This window comes from Pagrus pagrus (genome assembly GCF_965226575.1).
Source record: "Pagrus pagrus genome assembly, chromosome: 4".
Classification (NCBI taxonomy): Eukaryota; Metazoa; Chordata; class Actinopteri; order Spariformes; family Sparidae; genus Pagrus; species Pagrus pagrus.
This window is the reverse complement of record NC_140188.1, coordinates 27,418,407-27,444,024: the sequence shown is the minus strand read 5'-3', so window position 1 is coordinate 27,444,024 and position 25,618 is coordinate 27,418,407. Positions and strand designations below refer to the sequence as shown.

The following is a 25,618-nucleotide window of genomic DNA, read 5'->3' as shown; positions in this document are numbered from 1 at the left end:
TTTCTTCAGAAAGTGTGTGATATGTTGGTAACAGTGGGTAACATCATAACGTGAGGTGAATTAGAGTAACTGTGATGCAGAGGAACAATACTGGCAGCAGTTTTCAGACAGAATCAACATGCCCGTGCCTCTAAATCTCTTCTCTCCAGGCGTTTCACTGGACAGCAGCACTCTGAGTCCTGAAAACATCAATGCTATTTTGTCTTAGCAGCTTGAAAGGCCTGTTAGCTCTGCCAACTGCGCGCTACGCCATACACCCACCTCCCCCTATATGTCAATAAAGTTAATCACAAACCCCAGCGGGCGATGTGTCAATTACTTCAGCCTCGACTTGGAACAGAGCCAACGCAGTGCTGTGCAAGCATCAAACTATCAATAACAAACTGGCATTCAATGCAGCTACGGCTAAAACATTACAATAAACGCAAACACCTCATTTAATTAGTCGGCTACTTGATGGTTATGTCTACTCAGAAACAATTGACTCAAGCTTTTCAGCCGGTGACGACCAGAAAGAATCAGATTTCACAACACTTACATATGGGCTGTGTGTATTTGTGCCAAAACGACTGACTTTCAATTTCTTGTTAATTTCAGAGCATGTCGGACAAGGCTGACATTTTAAACTGCGTCCATGAAGGGTTCTTTGTGAGGAAATTACATAAGACTTCTGGGATTGAATTATTTTCACATTTTAACACAGTCGCAGCTTATTCTCACTATTTATAGCCTTCTTTGTGGAGTCTTTATAGGCCTCTGTCGGATATTTCTATGTAATTTCTAATACTATAAGGCCACATTGTTGTTGTCTGTCACCACTGAAAAGTCCACAGTGCACAATGACTGGATTTAGGCCATTTACAGTAAATCTAATCCTGGATTACATATTTTTCCCTTCATTATTTTGCACATTGTTGCTGGATTACATTTAGATTTAGTACAATTATACTTTCAGTCTGATCCTGATAACTCTCTCCCTTAGCCCTCCAAAAATACAAGCACACTGACACAACTCTTTCCTCTTTGTCACACACAGAACTAAAATGTAAATATGACAATTTCTTTGTTTTGGCTTCCAAACAAGATCAGGGAAAGAAATAAACCAAGAGGAGAAAAGAACTGTTAAACATTAATAAAACACGATCAAAGCAATTGCATTAAACAGAGAGAGGAATCAATAGTTTCTATTTTCCAATTCTGTTCATGGAAATGGCCTCAGGGGAGGGCATGTGTCCTTGTCTGAGCAAGGCCAGTTAGAGTTCAATGTGTTTAAATATCCGTATCAGAGTTTATGACCCCCATTAATGCCCCTGAGGACGCTTTCCGCCAGCTGAGCTACACGATGAAAGAAAGACCAGCGCCTCGCTGACACTCTCTTTGACCATGGATAGGATTCATTAGATCTTAGGTCAACAGAGCAGAACAAATATAACAGCAAAAGCACAGCAGGATTTACAGATTTTGTGTATTGATGTATCTGATTGAGAGGCTTTTTCTTTTCATTGAAGAAATACAACCTAGTCCATATCCCTTTGGTTGAAAAATAAATGGAAAAAGACCTGGTAACACTGTATGGAACAAACTCTAATGACTTGTTTTTTTTGTCAGCAATTACAGCACGTCCTGTCATCTTTATTTGTTTAGCCCAATATCATATAGAGTTTTTCAATGGGCTTTACCGGCCCACAATTTCATACATGTCATAGCTACATTATATAATCTAGTGATGCTCATGTTATGGATTATGAGAAGCCTGTGAAATATACTTGGTTATTGCTTCATATTGATGTTCTTTCAACAGGCATTACTTGATAAGTAATAAGGCCCTTATACGTTTTTATACGATTCTTATTAACATTATTATGTGTTATTGAGAACAAAAGTGTTTACGATACTACCATTTTCACAAATCCGTTATCTATGAATTGGAGGCAGCGTGTCCCCTCAGTGTTGTCGTAAGGCAGCAGTTGCGTATTAGCTCGCCACTGTAGCCGCTGCTGTTTCCCACCGTTGCTCTGACATGAATCTCCAACTGTCTCACCCTGCAGAGGCTCCAAATGTCTGTAACTTAGCCTTGTTCATCCTCACATGCATAAAACAACGTTGGCTGTCTAGTCACGGAAGCTAAGCTAGGAAAACTGTGTATATGACTGAGAGAAACAGCGGCCTGCGGGAAAAGAAACACCGCTGCCGCAAATTTAACCGAGTGTCTTGGGTTCGTCTTACTGAGCTGGTTTAATAAGAAAATAATAAACGGGACATGGAGACGTAATGTTAGTGCACTGAGCAGCAACATGCTTCTTTTCATTTCCTCTCCCCACATAACACAAACAATGGCAACTCTTACCCTATGGCAACTCTGAGAGGACACGCCACTTAATTATGCTCTCTGGTGGGGAGCCTTTTGAATCACTATGTTACAATGCTCAGGGATTAGTAGTCTATGGCATCGTTCATCTGCCCAACCCTAGTTGTCACAGTAACAATAATAAACACTTGGTTAAAAGTACTTAATGGGACTTTGAACTGTTTATGAAACAGACTTTATTTAATACTGATGCCTCTATAAGACCAGCACTAGAACAAGAGACGATCTGTATCATTATTATAGTTCTATCGATTCTTAATGCCACCTGGTTGGATGTCAACTTCCATCCAGGTCTTACGAGTCTGAAAGGTCCCATATTATGAAAAACTCACTTTTTCTGGGATTTGGGGTGTTATTTTGGGTCTATGGTGCTGCCACACGCATACAAACTTTGAAAAAAGACCATCCGTGCCTCGTCGACGTCGACGACCGGTCATTTGAATAATCCCACCCACAGTGTCCACCCACCAGGTACAGCATTACCGTCTCGGAGATCCGCCATTACGCTATCGAAAGCACCATATCGAAGCGCAACAAGAAGTGTTCTGTTTTTGTTTGTAAAAATCAACATAAGTGCCTATATTCTGTCCCAGCTACAGAAGAGACAGGGGTTGCGTTTCATTGTTAACGACAACGTGCAGGCTACGGTTCCTGTAAATCTGTTTGTGCGTGCTAACCACTTCATATCGGACTGCTTCAGTAACGTGGCTTTGCCTCGACACTGACCCTCGTAAAAGGATCGGTCCCAACCATACGGACCCAGCAATTGCACCCGAGCCGCAGGTAACCGCGCCAGGGTTTGATAGTATTTACAGTTGCCTACGAGTTTGGTGAAGTCAGCTTGAAATTGGCTAACTAGTTAGCTCCGCTTCGGTCCAACAGCGTTTGTTAATAATATTACGAGGGAGCTTGGTTGTCACAGTAAAAAGTCTGGAGACGTGCAGACTGGAGACAGAGACTATGCGGACAGTGTCCAAGAGTTTGGAGACAAACACAGCTTTCGCTAGCTGTTTTTAGACGTTACCTGTTGCAGGTAAGTGGGGGGTGGGAGCCGGGTGGTTGTGTTGGGGAGTCCTGCTGCAGCCGCAGAGTCTGTATTTTTCTGAGCCTCTCCTTCTGGGTCCGATTCTGGGTCAAACTGGTGTGGTTGAACGACAGCATCTCGCGAGCCACAGTGATGCATCCACCGTAAACATTAGCACATGCTACCGCTAGCGTGAACGGCATCCTCTCCCTGAGAGGGGCGCGTGGCAGGACGGAGCTCATTAGCATTAAAGGTGCAGGCACAGAAACAGCTGCTCTCAGTAGAGCTCACTGGAGCCACTTTTAGACAGCTGCTATTCAGGACCACTGATGGATTTGGGGCAATACATTTCGAATACAGTGTTGTTGGACCTCTGACAGCTGTGTGGAATTGATGAAAAACAGTATAATATGGGACCATTAAAATAAAAAAATAAATAAAAACAATGGCATAGTGCTGAGGATGATTGCCTGAGGATCGAAGCCGCTCTGTCTGGTGGCACGGGATAAAAAAGAAGATTTTAGCCTGGGCACCACATTTTTAATCACCTTTGAGATATAACCTTTTGTGATAAAGACAATGAGGGCAAGTGAATCTATTCAGTTGAACGTGAAGACTCAATCAGATGGTATCAAAGTTTGTGTTAACAGCATGACAAAGACCTCATCCAGAGAATGGCCAGTCCAAGGATTAGTAGGCATGGTAATAAATCCATTCATTTTAAAAAGATCCCTAAACGCTCCACGTAATATTATGCATTTCCATTCTTACCATGAGGCATCACCAACTGCCCTCCACAAGGCCCACTGGAAAATTAAAAAAGTCGCAGTTCCAGATCTCTGAGATGAAATAATTATCCCTGCTCCACATTATGTAGTGCCACACTGCCCAAACACAGGCTGAAATCCTGCCATTAAGCTATCGATCATCTCATCGCATGCCGGCAGCTTCGGCAGCCGAGCCCAGCTGTTCACCATCATCACCACTGAGTGCTACAGGCTCGGCTCCAACCACACAATGGATATGGCTCCACTCAGCCTGCTCCTCTCTGCTCATGATTCAACAAAACCTGGACCAAGGCCAACACAAAGGCATCAGGGTTTGTTTTGTGCATTCAGCGCTGAAATCGGAGGCAGAGATGGATGCTGAGTTATGTTTTGATTTTTGTAAATCATACAGAAAATGGGGTTAGCAGAGAATGCTTTACAATTACTAAATATCCAATCGTTATACAACCATAGAGGCATCATGTCTCTGCTGACCAAAGCACATAATGTCTGCTAATCTTGTTTTTGCTCTGTTAAATTAGGGGATTCAAAATGAGAAACAAGATCACGATATTGATGCTGCTTCAACACCACACCCATATCTCTTGTTTATTTTATACGTAAATTGCTATCAGTTGCATCACCCTGTTTAAGAGCTCATGCAGACAGTGCCTATGAGACAGGAACCTATCCTTTATAGTGGAGTCTGTGGTAATGAGTGCATTAGCCTGATGGCGCAGAGAGAGTGCGGGATGGATGAGCTCGCTGTGGAGCGGCTGCTGCGATCATGGAAGACAATGGCCTCAGGTGACACTTCTACTACCGCTGCTGGCAGTGTTTACCTTCAGGGGGGGGAGACGGGAGGAGAAAATCGAGGAGGGGAGGAGAGGAAATAGGGAACAGGGAGGAGGGAGAGAATACAGTGAGGCAAAGCGTGTACAGTACGTCTGAGAATAGCCGCAGAGAAAATATTGTTTGGTCGTCTGTGGGACGTCCCTTAGGACGATTCACGGAAGAATATTCTGTTCTTATTCCTGAGAGAACTTCAGAGGGAGAAGACTTTGCATTCATGGCAGTGGGTTGAAACAGAAAGACAGATGTGATGGATGACATATCCTGATGACAGCTACAGGAGGGAGATGATTTCTGCCTCACAGAGCCTTACAATGTCTACACCTTCTTGAACATTTCTGTTTTATAGTAATACCCAAATTGGCTTGGGGGGGAGGTGATCGGAGCTATTTTCTCAGACTTGATGCACCCCTTTAATAGGGTGGCTGAAACGCTCCTGTTGTCAAATTACATTGGCCACAAGCCAAGCCATTTTAAGATCTTCCTCAAATGAGAGTCCAGGCCCATGCTGACATTTTAGATTCATCTAAAGTTGATTTCTCTAGCAAAACCTTCGGATGCTTTCTCAGTGCATTTCAGTTAAAGTCAAAGACATTTTTGTTTTTCTCCAAACACAGAATAAAAAATCCTTTGAGGCAAATTTTCTTTTCCCAAACTCTCATTGGAGAGAAGTTTGCTTTACGGCAAGTTGTGAAAAATGACTTGACTTTTTCCACCCAGGTCTTTTGGCACCAGTGGGCCACCATCGCTCACTGATACTGTTCAAATTGGGCCAGGGACCTAGGAGTGTGAAGGTAGGGCAGCCTCTGCCAAAAATGTGTGTGTGTGGGTGGAAGCGGTGGAGCAGGTGAGAACGAAAGGTAAGAGATTACAGGAGCAACAATACACATCACAAAAAAATGCCCCATAGACTCCATTTCTCTCCATCTACACTTGTTTTTCCACTGCTGTGTGTGTGTCTATGTGTGTGTGTGTGTGTGTGCTGTAAAGAGAGAGAAGGAGCAAGCGATCAAGGTGGAAACATTGATAACAGCTCGGCTGATTTGGCCTCTTGCTGTTCCTACACCTGTCTCCTCTTCTAAGTAAAAATGTAGGGGTGTGTGTGTGTGTGTGTGTGTGTGTGTGTGTGTGTGTGTGTGTGTGTGTGTGTCCCTGCGCTCTCTTTTCTCCAGTATGTGTTGTCATTGCTGCCTTCCACCCCAACAACCTGCACAGGCTGAACACACTCAGTGATTGGCTGGCCAATATGAGCAGGAGAACAGCTCTATCCCTGCTATCATTTATTCCTCTCATTCTCTCTCTCATTTATTCCTGTCGTTCGCCCGCCGTCATTTCTCAAATTCAGCTTCTTATTAAGTGTCTGTCATCCATGCCATTTGTCCATGGTGCTGCGTTTCTCCATTCCTTCATTTGCCCTTCATACCACTTTTTCCTCCTGACCTTGCTGGAGATATACTGCAGTGTATCGTATTAAGAAGTCATTATTCTATCCCTTATTTAAGCAGGTATGCTAACAAAGGACACATCCATTGTTGGTAGCTGGACTAGAGTATTTATGAGCTCAGTGTCCTGGTCAACAGAACAGTGTTTACGACTATCACATACATATTTTCTGCTTTACCGATACATTTTCAACCCAGTCGGCGGAACACATTTTGGCAACGTAAATCTCTGCAAACCAAGGATATGCTGAAACTTTACTTTGTTTCTTTAGGTTTGATTAGACAGGTAGAACAGAAAAAAACAGAAAACAGAAAAAGATCATGTTTTGGCTTAAAATACATGTTTTGGTGACCACAAACAAGGCTGCAAATTGACTCGAGGTCTCCTCAAAAATATGCAGTTGTATCACACTAACAAATATTAAAACACAGTCTTGAACTGCTGTCACTGGCTTGGCATCTTGTCGCCGCCAAAATAGAGATTTCTTTACGTTTCTTTAGGTTTGGTTTTCTAATTGATGTTGTGAAAACACTGCGCTTATGATCTGGTAAGGTTTAAGCATATATCTGGTGTGGTCACCACAAACACAGCCCGAAATTGTCTTGAGGTAAATAAAACCAAATACTTACAACTTAATAAAATGCTGAAAGGATAGCCTTCCCTAAAGGCCTTTCAAAACCAAGTCAAGGAGTTTTGATCGGTTCCAGGTGTATTTCAGGATGCCAGTGGTCCAGTTTGATACGCTGCTATCTGTCCTGGAACCACACATTTAAAAGAGGACTATCGAAACAGACTTGGTCACCACAGCACCACAGTACAGACACATTGAGACATATCTGTCACCAGTAACTGCATCATTCTGTGAAAACAGGTTGCCAAACCTGTTTTAATGCATTTTGAATGTACATAGAATCACAATGAATACTTGTTAGGGCTGCCGTTCCACACTGATCTACATGCGTCAAAGCTCGCTGTGTTCTCTTGTTTCCACTTCACTCCCAAATTAGTCATCTATCACTCTCTTTCCTGTCTGCTTTCTTTCTTCTGATCCTTGGCAGTGGAACCTAGCTGGATCGTTCAGTGAAGGCCCGTGGGACATGGAAGTCAGACTATACTCTCCCGCTATTCAAAGCACAGTCACTGTGAGTGAAAAGTGATTAAACGTGGCAACACAAAGAGGGCCTTTTTCCCTTACAGCTTTTAACTGATTTGTGATTAAAACGCTTTCTCTTGATAGATCAGGGGTCACATTTTCCACTGTGTCACCTCTCATGCTGCTGCTCCACTTCAGACTCAGGTTGATTACCATTGCAGACCAGGGCCTTGAAAAGTGCTTAGCTTGCATACAAAATATCTATTCCAGCCACATGGATAAAATTTGTCTAAATGAATAATTCAAATATTGAGGTTAGTCCCTATACATAATGTTAACTAATGTAGCACTGACAGAATCACTAATAAACCAAGTGGATCTGGGCTTTGGAGTTGGATTGGTAAGCAGTTTCTCTCTGGCTGCTCATATCTACCAAAGTGCTCTATCCTTTGTAAAAGCTAAAATCAACTAGAATTTAAAGTTACTCCACATTCACAGTATGATCACATCCAGGATGAGATTTCAAGCTTTCAGCCTTGAGTATACCATTAAGTCCTTACAACACAGGATGGCTCATTGGACCAGTATTATTTCTGTAATGTACAGCAACATTAGTTCAAATCACCATGGAATATGACCTATATATATATACTACGTTTTCACTTTATGTTCTGTCTCCAGTCTGGAAAATCTGTATACATTTAACACACTGACCTCCTTTTGTGAATGAGTTGGAACACATGGGCCAGGCTGATGTGAAAATCAAGCTTAGATGAAATTGCTTCAGTGTATGTCAAAGATGAAAGCAACTTTGAATGAAAATAGATACAAACACACATATATAGGTCCCACAGGTACCACAGGATAATTGAGAGCAGCAGATGCATGGGGCCTGCTTTAAATAATGCATTTCCATTAACCGCTCACAGTTCTTCCACAACATTTTAAAGCGAGACAGGCCCCACCAGAGAGACAGACTCTTGCCAGTTTGATGGAGCACTATAAGGAAGTCATTAAAGTCTCAGTGTCACACTGTATCAGAGCTGATCAATATTTGTGCAGTAGATGCATTTTTTCTATACTCCACTCTTCTGATACTTTGACAAAGGGCCACACGACACTTTTAACCTTCAGGGTCTTTTCAACCTGCCCACAGCTCATTACTCTTCTCTCCACTTTTAAAATCTCCTCCATCGTTCTGCCTGTCTGTCCTCCATCTCCAACCAGCTCCGCTCACCTGGTGCATCTCTTCCAGCGAGCTAATTAGCGGTAGCACTTTTTACAACCCTTACATTATCTTTACTGCAGCTCCTCAGTACGCCACATTAACTGCAGAATAGATGCTGTCAGCTGTTCTGGAAAGGGCCATGGATGTAGCTGAGCCATAGGGCCTGTGCCACTCAATGCTACTACAGACAGAGATAAAATCACTCAATGAGATAAAGTCAAGTGCTAATTGCCCATTTAAGGACATAATCGCTGCAATGTATATATAACAATTATGTAATATTTTCAAAAACTATATTAATTAATGATGTTGGTTGTCTATTTCCATTTGATATGAAGGGACAACAAACAAACACAAGTCATACTTTTAGTTGTTCCTCACCAAAAAAAACTGTCTTACATCTCGAATGCATTTCCCCACCCATAAAACATTTCTTACGTTTGAAAAGTTTGAATCCTGCATCTTTTACATCCATGTTTGCCAGCAGCCGTCTTCTTCCATGCTTTTGTTGGTGCATTGCTGTGTCTTTTTGCACGTTACAGCGGCTGATTGTCAGTCAATGGAATAGCAGAAAATCGGCTGCGGGATAGAGTAGTCTTTTATCCTTATACATGAGTGTGCACATGTGTGAGTGGGTCGACATTAGTGTGTGCTCAACACAGCTTTTGTGAATACAATTTCAAGTGCCGACCCATTTTTGTGTGTGTGTGTGTGTGTGTGTGTGTGTGTTTGAGGTTTTTATATCATCCTGTAGCTTTCCAGTAGTGCCCCTTATGTATTCAAATCCACAAAATTAATTTTTCTGAAAGTGTGAACGTTTTAGAGTCAAAATTCTATTTTTTCTAAGCTATTCCAAAAAGTTTGTCCCATGTGATGTGACATAGATTTCTGCATGATTATGTTGCCACAAATAAACCCCTTATGTGCCTCTCCTCTGTGACTGACAGCTGCAGATCTGTCGGCGGACAGGATGTGCACACTTTGACTGAAATCACACAAAATCCAGCAATGGGACACCTTCCCTAACGATTGTTTTTTAGCTTTTGTGCTCATTTTTCTGCTTCACTGCTTTGTTTGGGCTACCGCCACACTCTCTCTCCTCATTCACTCAGTAGCTGGCTTGACCACTCCTGCTTTGTCTCTCTAGTGGTCAAAAACGTCACAGTGTCCCTTTAAATAACAGTATGAACCTAATCTATCCTGAAAACACCATTTAGAAAATGTGTTCACAGGATATGAACCCCCCCTGATGCAGCAGTCAACTGTCAGCAGGGTGGACCGTATGGACTATAGAAAAATTGATAGTAAGCAACTGAGCAGTGGTAGAAATACTGTCTCTATCCCTTTGAGCTGGTAGTTTACGGAGTACAACAGTGTTGTTGACAAATTTACACATTTCCTTCCCCTGTTCACATCGCTTATTCTGTCACTCTCCACCGCCTCAGCACCTGCTGAAGCCTGCCTGAGCATTGAGATATTACATTAAGATAGCGTCTGTCCAGGTTTGAATGCATTTATGTAACTGAAGGGGGCGTGTTCGAGCTGAAACAGGGTTTTAATTTGCTCTTTAATTAAAACATAATTATGCATCCTGACATTATCTCATGTTTCAAAATGTCTTCTTGAATTAAACAGTGCCATAAGCACGAGGGAGCTTGTAAATACTACATAACTGCGGTACAATGTATTTTTTTAAAAAAAAATGTGTACACACATATAGTTATCCTAGAAATAACCTCCTCAAGTAAATTTGGCAATAGCTATAACTGTGAACTGGTGGGAAGGTAAATATCTCTGCAAAAATCAATAAAGTACAAAAAAAGCAACAGAAAATACTACTATTTCAGTGCCCGAAGATATTTTTCTTCAATCCATTGAACTGTGTGAGCTAAGAAAAAGACAGCCGAGGTTGTGTTATAAAAGCTGTGATTGCCTCTTGCAGGTGGCTGGCACAAAAAAGTAAAACCACAAAAAATACCAAAGTAAATGAAAAAATACAGTCATGGCCAGCCAATGTGGGCATGCATGAATGTAGTGACAGGAAAGCTTTGAAATACTGTTAAAGCTTGGTAATAAAACTGATGTCAATTTCATCCCAAATCTGTAGCATATGGCTAAATGTATAGCACTAAACAGGAAACACGTCCTATAATCCCAAAAGAAAATATCTAAATTAATATTCATAACAGAAGTTTGAACATTGATTTATTGGAGTTAGTCATGGGGCTCCCAAAACTATTTATGACAACAACAGCCCATCTATCAAGAAGAGATTAATAATGCATTATTCTCTCTGCCTACAGCAGATGATGGACAGTGGATGAAGTCTTAGCTGCGTGCTCGTTGGACGCTCTTTTGATGCCTGATCAATATTGAAGAAGATAATGAGAAATGCTTCATGCATGTCAATGCGTCTTCATGGCGGCCATGTTGTCATAAATACAAGCTTGAAATCCATCTTTCTTTTGGACGAGATAATATAATCACAGGGATTTAAATCATGGGCCAGTCTGCACAAATGTCACTCTCAGTAATTTTCAATCATTTCCCTCTGAGGATATTATCACGCCAGCCAATTTGGGTGTTGGATCTTTTGCTCACTCCAGCAGTGTGTGTGTGCGTTTTCGCCCAATGCTTGTACACTCCACTGCATTTTCTCTGGAAATCTGCGCGTGCGTGTGTGTCCGCCTTGAGTGCGTCTTATCCCCCATTCACCGTGAGCTGGCTGAGCAAATTGATACTGCTCTGGGATTTTTGGCGATCTGTAAGTCCGCTGTCACGGTGATGAGAGCAGCACAAAGACGGCGACGGCGCGGTAAATGTCAGCATGTCAGCGAGGAGTGACACGGAACATCCAGAGCTTGGCACGCGGGGGCCGGCTGCCTCGACCCAGCACACACATGACAAGGCCAAACTCATACAAACAAGAATAATCCCTCCTCATGTACCGGATAGGGAATCACGCACGCTGATACATGTATACAAGTGCAAGAAAAGAAGACTGAGATTCACCAAGAGAGGTGTTTCTACATGGGGTTTAACACTGTGGTGTATCAGCGCAGAATCAGTGGACTACGAGGCATACCTGTCAGGAGAAGCTGAATTTCAGTTTCGCAGGTTGAACATTTGTTCTGTGTGAGTGTGATGGATGTGTATGTGTGTGTGTGTGTGTGGAAAGGAGGAGGTAGGCATGCATATTCACACGTGAGAGCATCTACTCAGAGTTTTCATTCCTGTCACTGTCTTTAGCTCAGACATGTACACAGGGGTAATGGAGTGTGTTTGTCAATGATGCGAGACATTCTGGGAATAGATGTGTGTTCTCGCACTTCTGAACAGACAGGAGTTAGAGTTGCACACATGCACGCATGAATTTCACATGGGTAGATTTTGAGGATTGTTTGTTTGGATAGGTGTACAGACTGGTGTTTCGCTACGCTTTGTAGTTCCCTCTGACAACTAAAGTATTTTGCTTTATGCTGCCATTTTTAGCCAATACTCCATGCTACACCGTTTTGAATATATATCCTGTGTTTGGGGCATGGATTTCTACCTGCAGTATCATCTTATTAGAATCAGCTTTCTGAAACTGGAACAAAAGGAGGCCAGCTAAGACTCCTGATTTTTATGTGATTTCAGGTCTATGAAGGTGTGTCTTTACCCATGCACTAGCAACAGGACTGTGGGGATGGAAACACTTGTTCGCAACATTACAGAAATTATAAAATGTTACTAATGTAATGATGTTTATCAGTGAAACAGCACCATCTTAGCATTGTCACTGAGTCTGTTAAGATGCTGTGTTAGCATTTGGGGGGCTTTAGGGGGAAAGAAATATTCCTGAATGAGTTTTTATATCTACAGAGGGAGCAGGTCCCTATTCCACCTAGTCCACCGTGTTGCACAGCCATGGAGCCCAGAATGGACAAACCAAACTCTGGTTTGACACAGCGCCCTTTGCATTTTTCCTATTTTTAGCAGCCATCATAGAAGAGGGGTGTTCAGTTGGTTGCAATGTCTGCTGGTGTGACTGTAGACTCGTCTCCTTCTCCGCGGAGGTTATTTTTTTCACCTGTGTCTGTTTTTTTGTTTGGTTTGTCAGCAGAGTTTGACAAAAAACACCAAGTTGAGCTTGAAATTTGATGTGGATCATAGATTTGGTGAGGTAAAATTATGGTTATGCTGTCATGGATGGTTTAAAATCTAGTCATACAAGTCTATTGTTTGATGTTGCACTGGTCTCGACTGAATGAAAGGTTTTTCAACTGTTCTGACTTGGCGGAGTTATGATCTCTAAAAAGTACCACTCTGGTTCTTTCTGTGATCAATATTCCTAAGGACAAACTTTAAAAAGTGGAAAAAAAAGACTTTCAAATACTGTTTCAGGCATAGGAAATAAGTTATGCAGTAGCTTGAGGGGACACTGGAGTTCTTCTCTGCAGATTGTATAGTAAAAATGTAGTTGCTCACATCATAGCATACATTTATGCATCACATAGCGGGCCTACAACATACTGGAACAGACAGGGGACACGCCTGGAGATCATTATTCCCATAGGATCTGTATAATTCTCCGATAAAACGTATCCACATGGGACTAGAATCACTGCTGCACTTCAGTTAAACATTACATTGCCCTCTGGTAAAACCAGTGCTGTCCTGAGAGAGGTCTTATATTCAGAGAAAATCACTGGCCCTGTCCAGAGGGTATTAGTGCTAAATCCCGTCCGGACTTGCTCAAATTCCCTGGTGTATTTTGAGTGAAATGCCAGGGTTGTTTTTTTATCCAGGATCAGGCTCAATATCAAGTAGGCTTATTTCATCACTCTAAATTGGATCAGATGACAGTCGCTGCAGTGGCTAAAGTAATTTTATTTTGCTAAACGGGACGAGGCAAATTCACTATATTGGAAGCGATAAATTCTACAATGAATCTTTATTACAACAGATAAATATTCAATTGAGCGGTACACAGTGTAAACTTATTCTTCATACATACAAACATGCTTTTTTAAATGTATACATGGTTGTTCATGCTCCCAAACACAAATGACATTCCAGTTTCAAGAGATCTGATTGAGGAAACCCCTTTCTTTTCTGACATTTGCATAATTTCATGACACATTGCCTCACAATGACATCGTGTCTCTGCATCACTCTGCCTCTATCTGCACACACATCCACACCCACACACATACACACACCGGCACTATTCCCATAAGTTTTGCTGCTGTCACCACCATCACATTCCTGACCCTCCCCAAGGACTGTTTAAATAATGAAATCTACTTTCTGCTCACTGTGTTCAGCCTTGATACCACTGATGGAACATGATAACAGCTGTCTCTGTCTTGGCATGTGGAGGGTTAGAGGAGGAGGAGGAAGAAGTGAATGGATTGACTGTTTCATTCCCCAACAGACACAGAGAAATGCGACAAAAAGGATGGGACTCGATGCTGGAAGTTGGGAGTGGAAAGCTGTCAGAGTCTCTCCCTCAGGGGGGGCAGAGAGATTTAAGAAAGAACAATTTAACTTTAAGTGTTAATTAACACTTTTTCAATGTTTTCTGCACAAAGTAAGGTCAGAACCATGATGAAGGTTTGTTAATGATAATGACAATATCAATCAGCTTTTATTGATAATCACATCTCAGCTACTCAGCTCTGCCGTGATTGATATGGTTCTGTTGGATTAATGACATTTATGAAGTAATATATTCAAGAGGTCCTGAGTTAACATCAAATATTGGATTCAGACATAATCATGTCACATTTGGATTGACCGCTGTCGACAACATGACACTTGGTTCAGCCCCTTTAAATTTGCTTAAGTGATTTTCCCATTTACTCAAATAATGTAGTTATTAGCTCCGCCAAGGAGTTATTTATTTGCTTGTGTCCATTTGTTGGTTAGTTTGTCAGCATATTTTTAAAAACTACTGAGCGGGTTTCCATCAAACTCGGATGGAGGATGGGTCTCGGCCCAGAGCAGACCCCATTAACTTTTGATGTGGATCTTGATAAAGGGAAGGATCCAGGAATTTTTTCTCACTTACTTTAACATTGCAAGATGGGCATTTTGCATCGATTTTCATTAATTTCTCAAGGAATGATACATGGATCTTGATGAAAAAATCAGGCATATTCAAGCGGATGGTATCTATGAGTGAGTACAATTTGATCTAGTGGATTTATATATGTTTTATTTGACGCTGGATTAGGCTTTGTTTCATTACAGGGGACTACTGGGCCTTGGTGTAGGTATGAGCTCTTCCAGTTGGGAATATGCATTACACACCTCCATGTATGGCAGCAGAGCTAATTTAAATTTATATGACAAAAGGAAAGTCATGTATGATGAATTATGATGAATCAGTCTGACAAAAAATGCACTGAAGAAGCACTGAAGAAGGTTTAATTGTAATAGTAGCTGTTGTATGGGCCTAGTTGTATAGTAGGTGATTTCATTTTCATTCATAATTACAAAAATGCATTCTCATTCAGTGCTATATAAACAATTTTATTATCCTATTACAGTTGGCTGCCTATCAGTGATCTTGAGGGGGATGGAGAGGAGTGCCAGGTTAACAAGGGGGATGCATTTTGTTTATCTTGCTAACAATGCGGATAACATGCTGATATTATTCAGGTATAATAATGGGATTTGCAAATTAGCACCAAATAATAAGTACAGCTGAGGCTGATGAGAGTGTCATTAGTTTGGAGATATTTGGTCATAAAATTGCTGAGCAAATTAAAACTTGAAGATGATGATGGTCATAGTGAAGTCACTTTCAGATTCATCCTCTGGGAACCATGAATGTTTGTGCCAATCCATGTAATAAATGTTGAGATATTTTAGTCTGGACCAAAGTGATAAACGACAAGAAACAGTGAGTAGAATCAACACTTCTGTGCTGCAGTTGAAGGGCCATCAACTTATTTCTGACAGAAAATTACAAATAGGTCCATGCTCTGCAATCAGCACGTCTTGACATTTCTTCACTTAAAATACTTGAGTGAAATCACTGGGTTTAGTTTGACACAGACAAACATCAGCAGTCTTATGAAGCTGAATAACAAGTTATATGGATTAGGGATGTTAATGATTAATAATTTAGAGACGGGCACAAATACATCAAAGAGTATCTTACAATAACAGATATTTCAAATATTTCCAAACAAAACACAAATACTGGTATGAGAAAATGTATTTAATTAAAATACAAATCATTTGTCATTTAAAAAATTAAAAAAAGACATTTGACACAAACTGATATTGTGACATTTTAGCCATTTAGTTGCCTCAGTATTGGCTGGATTTTGTTGCCAGTTGTTGAAAAGTGACAGATGGGAGCCCTTTAATTAAAACAAAGTCATTATTTTGTGTTATTTCGTTAAAAATTCAAGTAACTTTAACATTTACTTTATCTGCTCTTTTATCTCCTAATGTAGCCAACTCTAATTTTACATCAAACATAGATTATATCCATGTTGAAAACAGCTGGCTAATGGAAAAATAATTGTTAAGTCAGCTGACTTTTGATTAAAGAAATTACTTAGAATCTGCATCCCTACTTTGGATTACTTTGTTGAATAAATCTTGTTGCCCCACTACAATGTTGCTGTATGGGCTGCTGTACGACAGCAACAACCCTGCTTCCAGAGACAGGGTCGTTCAAACCAGATTTTATGGAGATTCTACAAGGTTGCAACAGAAGTTCAGCTTGTGACACCTACAGTGCAAAGTATCTGTTCCAGCCTAATGCTGCATTTTCTACCAATAAAAAAAATGAACTAAAATTGAAAAATCACACCTCAAAGAGCAAGATTTATGTGGGGGTTTCCAGTCAGAGTAATTTAGGCTGAATGTAAGAAGAACCATGGTTGAAAGTGATCAAAACATTGGAATTGATCAAAAAGTGTATTCCCAGCCAAAGACTGACTGACAATGTTAATAAATATAGAGGGCAGATGAGTAACAGAGAGCTGGGTTGAAAAAGAGAGTAGCTGAATCCCAATAACCTAGTGAGGTTGAAAGGGAGAAGGAGCTTGATTGATTGAGTTTTGGAGAGAGATGGGGGACCAGATGAGTCGGAGACAGAGAGAGGGCTGGTGCAAACAAATCAGAGCAGGAGGGAGAGAGAGATTCAGGTGGATTACAGTCTAATCCATGCCTCTCTCACTGTGCTCTTATTACATTAGAGCGGAGTGAGAAACACAGCGCCACGGGCTGACCTTCTCTAACTCCATTTCATTCCACAGGATCAGACCAAATGATTTGATTTGAGCTGCGCAGCCCGGAGAGAGGAAACGCACGGCACTGTACAAGCAACTGTGGCAACACTGTCATCATTCAGCACAGATTAAACAGCACACATGACGGAAAAAATGTCAATGTCAGCCAGGTAGAAGGCACACAAGATGTTACTGTTATAGCTACGCATTAACTGTGACCTTTACTGTTAAGATATGTTGCTACAATCCATAATCAAATCCAAAGCTCATCCATATCTGTTCTTTACAGAACCATCACCAGAAAAATATGTGATTTGAGTATGTGACACGTAAAAGATAAGACATGCAGTTAGACACTATTTAGTTTGAAGGTGCCGCTTGTATTACCTTACTATTGTATATTTAGCCTCCATTTCTTTTTTTCTCAAGGCAAATGCTTGCAAACTTATTAACACATCTATTCTTGCTTGTGAAAAAGTTATGGCACATGGAACCTTTGCTTCACCGCTGCCATGCTTTTTCTTTTTTCAGGTACATTACATGCTGTACGTTGTTATCTCCTTGATACTCAGAAATGCCCCTTATTTTCATGTGAATGGTCCTGTATTATACATGTTCAAGGGCATTTTTATGAAAGAAAGAAAACGTATGCAACTCAAATATATTATTATTACTATTATTGTTATTATTATTAGGATTTTTGTGAAGGGATAAGTGTTCTGGGGATATACAGACCCTGTCGATGGGATCCCACTCTGTAGGATAGGGGAAAGGAACTCACACAGAAAGCTAATATTTATGGACTTTGTGACTCCTTAAGTTTTAATCATCCTGATTTATGTACTTTCTTTTGTTACCCCAGTGCACATCATGTACTGGACATTCAAAACAGGAGGTGTGACGTTGCCATGGCTGTTGCTTTTTTCTTCTCTTTTGGCGAAGCTTAACTACTGAAAGTTGTAGTGAATCATGTCCATTAGCAGATACTCTTTGCACTGTGACTCACTCACTGTGTAACTTTGGACACTGAAGAAAATATTGAAACATGTCATTTTGCATCATCACTGACAGGTGGAAAAGTGTACAGTATTAATTTTGCATTTATAAAAAGCATTGCATCACGGGCTTGTCAGCATTGTTAGCTTTCATTGTTTAATAGCGGAGGATGCTTTGCCAGGTTAGCTGTTTCCCCGTGCTACCTGCTTTCATACTAAGCTAACTGTCTTCTCACTGTATATTCAATGAGTAAGAGAGTTGTATCGATCTTCTTGTCTAAGTCTTTGCATCAATCATACAGTCTGACATGGCTGCACTGCTCATTAAGCCAGGAATTCACACCACTTCCCAAGTGGTTATAGAGTGGTAGCCACACTTAATTCAAGGACAAATATGCGAACTTCCCAACTGTGAAGTTAATAGGATTGAAGTACATTTATGGAAGTTGTGCATCTGAAATCTGAAAACAGTTCAGTTGACGCCATAAAGCCATCAAGCCGATCTCGTAACCAATCAGACACGGTGACATGTGAAGAGGCTACAGAGGCGGCATCCTCTTGACTTTTGCACTCTTTCATTTTTGTGTCACGTCGACAGGTTGTTTATGTAAAAATATTGCAGATGGCACCTTTTTCATTAGCGAATAGCTCTCCTTTAACCGTCTTTGTCATGCTCCTCTACTACGCCTCTGAAGTATGACCTTCATTTCCTAACTTTATCTATTTAATTAATCTGTTTACCTGCATTTTTATGATTTAGCGACCACAGTGAAAGAGCGGGGGCACCAGTTTATACTTTGCTGCTGTCAGTTTCTACATGCCTCACAGGGGTCAATTGAGTTGTTGTTTTGATAATGCATGCATATTAAGCTAATTCATATTCAACCAGCAACACACCATGAATTATCTTGATTTTTGTAGCTTCACAGCCTGCAAGCTAGTATAGATTGAGCCTCATGAAAAGAAAAACCTCCTCCTGTTGCCTTAATATTATATGAATATCAAAGACTAATGGCGGTGGATGCTTTTAATTCTAGGTTTAAAACCTTACAAACGCACATCAATGGGCACTAAAGTGTTTTCTCCAGGAACAGCTATTCAACTGATCCAAAAGGAACCTCACAAGATCGCTCTACTAGCCAATCAATGTGTCGGCAATTAGTGTCGCTCTAATTAGAAACCATTGTTCTGGGCTCAGGCTCAGGCAGTTCATTCATCAATATGAAATTAAGCAGCAGCCACTTAGCATGGGATTACTATCACGAGTTCATTTGTATTGGAATCAATTCATTTGCATCGTTTGCCGCAATCATGCCTTGAGGCTGCACGTGGGAGTCCCTGAGAAGTGTGTGAGAGGAGTCCATAAGGCTTGTCATATTTGAGAGAGAGAGGAGAGAGAGAGAGAGAAAGAAACAGAAAGAGAGCACAAACTGTGAAATTACTACCGATTTCTTCCCGAGGAAAAGTCACTTATCGCAAATCAAAGAGAGTAAATGAAAGGAGCAGTGCAAATCAAATAGCCTATCTTAACCACCTTGGCAATATCCAGCAGCTAATAAAACATCCCGTTCTGAGACCCCAATTTCACATCCTGTCTTGTAAGACTCTGATACCGGCCGAGGCACTTCAAATTACAATGAGCGATGTCATCATCGTAAATGTATCATCACAAATGTATCATTAAGAAAGATGAGAGAGCTGTTGGATTTCCACGGCTATCTCTGTCCCTGTCTCTTTCTCTGACACCTTCTCTCTTTATCTCCCTTCTCTCATGCTCACACACACACCGTCATGCATACTGTACACTCGTGAACATGCATACACACGTGTCCTTACATGCAAATCCCCGATCTCCTCCTCTCAGGAGGATAATGTAATGTAATTGTGTGCAGCAGTGGATTCCACGGCCATTTCCATCTTAAATGCCAACTTCAGGGTGGGGGCTGTTGAGTTAAAGCAGCTTCATATGTTACATATGGCGACAAAGAGGAATGCCAGTCCCTCAAAACTAAATTGAATTTAAAACATTCAAATGCATTTAAATGAAGACACAGAAGTGCATCCCCCCACACATAGTTACTTGCTATGCAGTCTGAAACACGGGTGTGACCTTGACTTGTTTTTATGACTCAGCTTTGCGTTCAAAGTTATCGAGCCTTGGTTTTGTGAAAAGCTACAGCCATTACTCAGTTGAGGCATTTCATTTATGCTTGTATTGTTCACACAGTCAGTGTAAATGAAAGGTGGTGGGGGGAGAGTGGTAAACAGGACCTTGATGGAAAAGAGTATTCTTTCTTATGAGGGCTAAGCTGGCTTATGTGCACTCGCTACAGACACGTATATCACTGATGAGTAAGGAGCCATACTGTCCTCATACTCACAGCAAAGAGAAACAACGTGCTGCGAGTTAATTATAACCATGTAATGGCGAGAAGAAGAAGGAGGCATTCAGTTTGGCAGCAGGGTAAAGTTGTGAGAAGTCTGCTTTATCACAGCTATAGATTGGTGTGGGGTAACTGTTGTCCCAGGGCTCCAGCGTGTAATTATTTTGGTCACACATGCACTGAAAGGTCTGTCAAGTGCAACTAAACATTTCCACTGATTAAAATCATCCTATAAATAGGCTTTGTAGCTAGTAAATATGTACAGATCACTTTGTTAGTGTTTTGTGGGATTTTATATACATGGCAACCTTAAAACATAGTTCTCTGTATTTTGAATTGTACAGAAGCCCTAAAGGGCCATGCATTCATACATTTTATTTCCTCCGTTTTCCCGTGATAATCTCTCGAAATAACAACTGCCGTTTTCTCGAGATAACGGGATAATTTTCTCGAGATCTCGAGATAACGAAACTTTGTTTTCCCAAGATAAGGATATAATTAACTCGAGATCTTGAGAAAACAAAACGATAGTGTAGTATATTAAATCATTGCAGGAAACATCATTCAGTGTAGTCAGAGGAGGAGCATATCGATCACTGCGTCACATATCTTTTCAATCAAGGCCCGACACAGGCTGAAACAGCATTATGCCTTGCTATTACAGATAATATACACATTAGTGTGCGTAATCTAAATAGAGGTTAGTAAGGCTTAAGCTATATCGGCGGCGCAATATAAGTGAGCCTGATGTCGTTGTTAACTAAATAGCTGACCCGCTCTTTATTTTTTTGAACAGTTGAGGTTATTGTAATTTTTTTGTTGTGTGTACTTGTAAATGGTGAAAAACATTTGTCTGGACCTGTTCATAACCATTTCCATAATGTTTTAAGAAATTCAAAATATATATATATTATTGAGTTGACCCTAATTATGTGCTTAGTGCAACCCGTGTAACAATTAGTCTGTGCTGCTTGTTACATATCAATGGGGAGGTAATCACCATTGATTTGACATGTATGACATGGATGAAATGCCAACCGCATCATGTCATCCTTTTACTGTGTTTTGTTTATTAGTTAGCACTTGTTATTTTGCGAATGTGCCCCACAGAGGCATGAAGTAGACATAAGCTGTGTTTGTGCTGGTCAGGTCTGGGAACATCCAATATCTCAACTCTCATATCATCCTGATGAAAAATACACTCATCAGATAAATCTTAGACAAAACACCACTAATGCATCAGCAAAGGATGTAATTCTATCAGTAAATCTCTGTTGCAGGATTGTACCAATACAATGCTCTGTGAAGTACTCATTCTGGCAAATCATTACAAACTGGTCTATTTCCATCAAAATCTGCCGGTCTGGCACCTCCAGCTAACATGAACTCCACTAACCTGCAGGTCTGACACAGATTAGCAGAGCATTGATCATACAGTCTGACATGGCTGCACTGCTCATTAAGCCAGGAATTAACACCATTTAACACGTGGTTATAGAGTGGTAGCCACGCTATATTCAAGGGCGATTACTACGTCTGATCTAATTGATGTTAAAGACCTGGCTTATCGTGTTTGTTTTCCTCAGTCATTGGGTTAAAAGTTTAAGTTACGACTCGAAAACATGTTCTGTTCCAATACCCATACTACCATACTATTTAATATGCCAGAAACAGATGAATCTTTATTTTATTTTTTATAATTCTATATTCATCACTTAGTGAAACTACATTTAAGCCATCTCGGAGGAGCTGGGGGCAGCCAATGTATGGCACCCAGAAGCCAAGTTCACTGACCGGAGAGATCCAGTATGTACTAGCCACGCTCTCACAACCAGCTTCCAGTCAAATCTTTAATTACAGAACACGTGTTTCAGGCTCTACAGACCACTGGTCCACCCAATCAGTCGCTTTGATTGTCCCTGATGAATCCTTTCTCTCAGGACAATGTGGGACAACCGACTGTGCTTGATTGACATCTTACAATTTCTGCCTTTATAAAAGAGTCATGCTGTCAGCATGTGGTTGGCACGTCATCTAAAATCAGGCTCTTTGTGCTTTTTGTTACCTACTGGTGTTCTTTTATGAATTCAACAATGCCATTTAAATCATTTCAGCCTTTTACCACCCTTCTGAGTACCACTTTCTTGAATTTAGATGGAGGTTTCTGTGGGTGGCTATAGCTTCCAAATCTGATATTAGGGCCATTGGAATGAAATTGACTTGATTTGACTGTGTCATATATTCACTGATGACAATTTAACACATGAACCAAAGGCCACAGAGGCAGAGGCCAAGTGGCTAGCAACAGAAACCAAGATGCTAAACCAAGCTAATGGACCTTTATAACAGGCAGTTATAGGATGGCTACTTCCCCTTTGGAGTACCAAGGTCACTTACTTCTGATAGAGTTTTAAAATGTTACCGTAAAGTGAACCAAGAGAGAAAACGTGTCGCTGCCATTTACTGACCAAACAGTAGATAGTATTAAAGGTGCAATGTGTAGGAATCTGGTACTCTTTTAAATTCATAGTTAGATATAAATAGGGGGCAGCATATCACCAGAGTAACTGCTAACTGCTGATTACTTTATTCTTTTTATATATCCCTGGCTGTATCTGCTATTACTGTAGCTTGTTAGCTTAGTTAGCCATGCAGCTAGCCATACACTGCTTGCACAGAGGCTTTGGGCCACTGGGAGAAAGAGGTTTTCAGGCCCGAGCTAGCTGGTTAGCATGCTTACTTCATTTCATATCTCTGCAACAGAATACACAGACATCTTTGAATTCTAAAAATTCTAAAATTCTCACATATTGCACCTTTAAAGTGTTTGTGTCTGTATTCTTCAATTTACTTGTACTTTGACTTGGACGCTGAGTGTATATGTGTTGTTGTATGATCGTGGCTATAAACCCAGTTTCCCTGAAGGAGACAGTGAAGATACCTCGAACCATGAACAGACCCTGACACTGCTGCATCACTAAGACAAGGTGAAAACCCTAAATGACTAGATATAAACAGTGTTGCCAATTCATGTTACTTCACACACAGTAGATCACATAATCCTTTTGTTGTCACAGAATTTAATGCTTACTTTTCCATGGCTTGTTTGCTGCTTTGAGTTCATGCTCATCCAGAAATACTGAGAGGCTGTGTTGAAGACACAAAATGAAGAAAAAACATAAAACCCTTTGTGCGGGCATTCAGTGGGCTGTAGATCTATCAAGCTAAATTTGATTTCTATTACAAGGGGCAGGGAGTGCTAGATGGCCCTTGGACACGAGGCTTAGAGGACTGACAAATTGAGTTGCTAAATGCCTGCTCCAAGCGGCGCCACGATTTCGTGATCGACAGTCCACAAAGGCCTAAGTCACCCTGAGAACAGTAGATTTGGTTCCCTCGCTTGTCGGGTCCCTGTGAAAGGCAGCAAAAGCCCTCCGAAAAGCCCTTCACTTTTATTCTGAGATGTGTACACATATACAGTACAAACTCTCCCACACATGTGCAATTTCCCCGAGAACACAGAGATAAAACTCTGAACATCTTGCTGCTTCAAATCTTGGTTGGGATTTCCTGCTCAGCACCTTTTCTAGCTTTTTTTTTTTCTCTTGCCAAGGTCTACTGTACCTCACAGTGTTCAAAACAAATGCTGTTATATTCCTAGTGCGGCAGTGAACTCAACACACGTAGGGTCAGGACATCTTTTTTTCTGATACTGTAAGAATTATTTTGCTCACATGTTAGTCCACGATTCCTCTCTCATTTCAAACTTTATCAACTTGAAACTTTCTTCTAAGCCCCGAACACCCCGCTGTGAGGCTTGATAAATCATAGAGATGCAAATAATAACATGTTGACTGAAACAACATTTAGTAATAACAGACCCAAGACTTTGAATGATAATTAGAATTTCCAAATAAGCGCGGACTCTTATGATAACACTCCGCTAATGTGTTTACATTCGTTTTCCTTTTCTTGTTGTTATTGCTGCAGTTCTTTGCCTCCTCGCGTCTGCCTCGCCGCATTCAAAGCCTGCCGTTGCTCACACTGACGCCCTCGTATAATCGTATCACCACATTCTAATTACTACGGAGTCTTACGCAGATTTGTCTGCAGCTAAATGATGCTTTTCATCCAGAAAATTACCAAAATTCCTTACAGTGTTATTAGCGCTTTAGCACCACTCCCCAGGCGACCCTACATTCTTCTTCGCTTTATTGTTTCTATCCTCTCCCCTGGTGCACATGCTCCTCCACCCATGACAGCTGCGGTGCATAGCTGGTGGTCTGCCTAGCTTTGTAGAAGAAAGAGTCTTTAAGCATCTATTTTAATCATCCCAAATAAGAGTGAACTCACACACAAATCTTTCTGAATGAATAGATAAACGATGAAAGAGTTTTTTCTCTGTGTGATAACCAGTTAAATAAAAGTTGGAATATGTAAAAGTAATCCATGAACCAGGTACAACACAATTCAGTATGAGCTTTTGACTGTGGTCCCTGTAAACCTGACACTGCTCCTCACAACAGAGGAAGGTTTTTCTTTCAGAACATTAAATTGTGTTCTGATTACTTGGGTTGGACTAATCTGTTGTCTCATCTTGACAGCCAGCAGGGGTCTGATTACAAATTTGAAAGTGGCTTGTGCTCACGTCATGGATGCTTTAATGTCACAATAATTTCTCCAAAGTTTTTGATCGTACTCTTTTGTAGTTGTTTAAACTTTGCTACGTACTGATTGTATTTATCTGACTTAAAACCATTCATCACCTCAAACGTAATGGCTAACGTACAAGTTATCCAAAGATAAATCCATCTGAATTGATGTTGTTAAAGTTTTGTCAGAATGAAAAATACTTTTGCTTGGAAAACATTCAGCAAAAACTCTCATTTAATGTAGCCAGTGGTGGCCTAAAGGTTAGAGAAATGTGCATGTGACCAGAAAGTCACCAGTTAAAAAATCCAAATAGGCAGAATAAATCCAGGCAGGGACAGTGAAAGAGCAGTACTTCTTGAGCGAGTCCATCTCTCGTTACCACCGCTGAAGTACCCTTGAGCAAGGGCTGCTCAGTTGCCAGTTGACGACACCGTGTTTGTACTGAGCAGCTTCCAGGCGAGAATGTTGTGTAACTGAAGACACAGCGTTGTTGGCATCGGGAGGACTCGCTGAGCTGGTTGACGAAACGCTGTAGCTGGCGAACTAACCACCACCGTGCTAACCAGCCAGGCTG

The 25,618-nt window shown here is 41.0% G+C and overlaps 1 protein-coding gene across 2 annotated transcripts in view; it reads right to left on the bottom strand.

The window, feature by feature from the left end:
• Nucleotides 1-25,618, bottom strand: part of LOC311255636 (calsyntenin-2-like) — a 251,594-nt gene that overhangs the window by 108,598 nt on the left and 117,378 nt on the right. Inside the window, exon 1 of one of the 2 annotated variants that reach the window (XM_084350267.1) lies at nt 2,837-2,891. The exons of the other annotated variant lie outside the window; for it this stretch is intronic. Within the exon in view, the coding sequence (XP_084206393.1) occupies nt 2,837-2,870 (34 nt within the window). The 5' untranslated portion in view covers nt 2,871-2,891. Of the gene's footprint in view, nt 1-2,836; nt 2,892-25,618 lie in introns of those variants that run through there. 2 annotated transcript variants of the gene reach the window in all.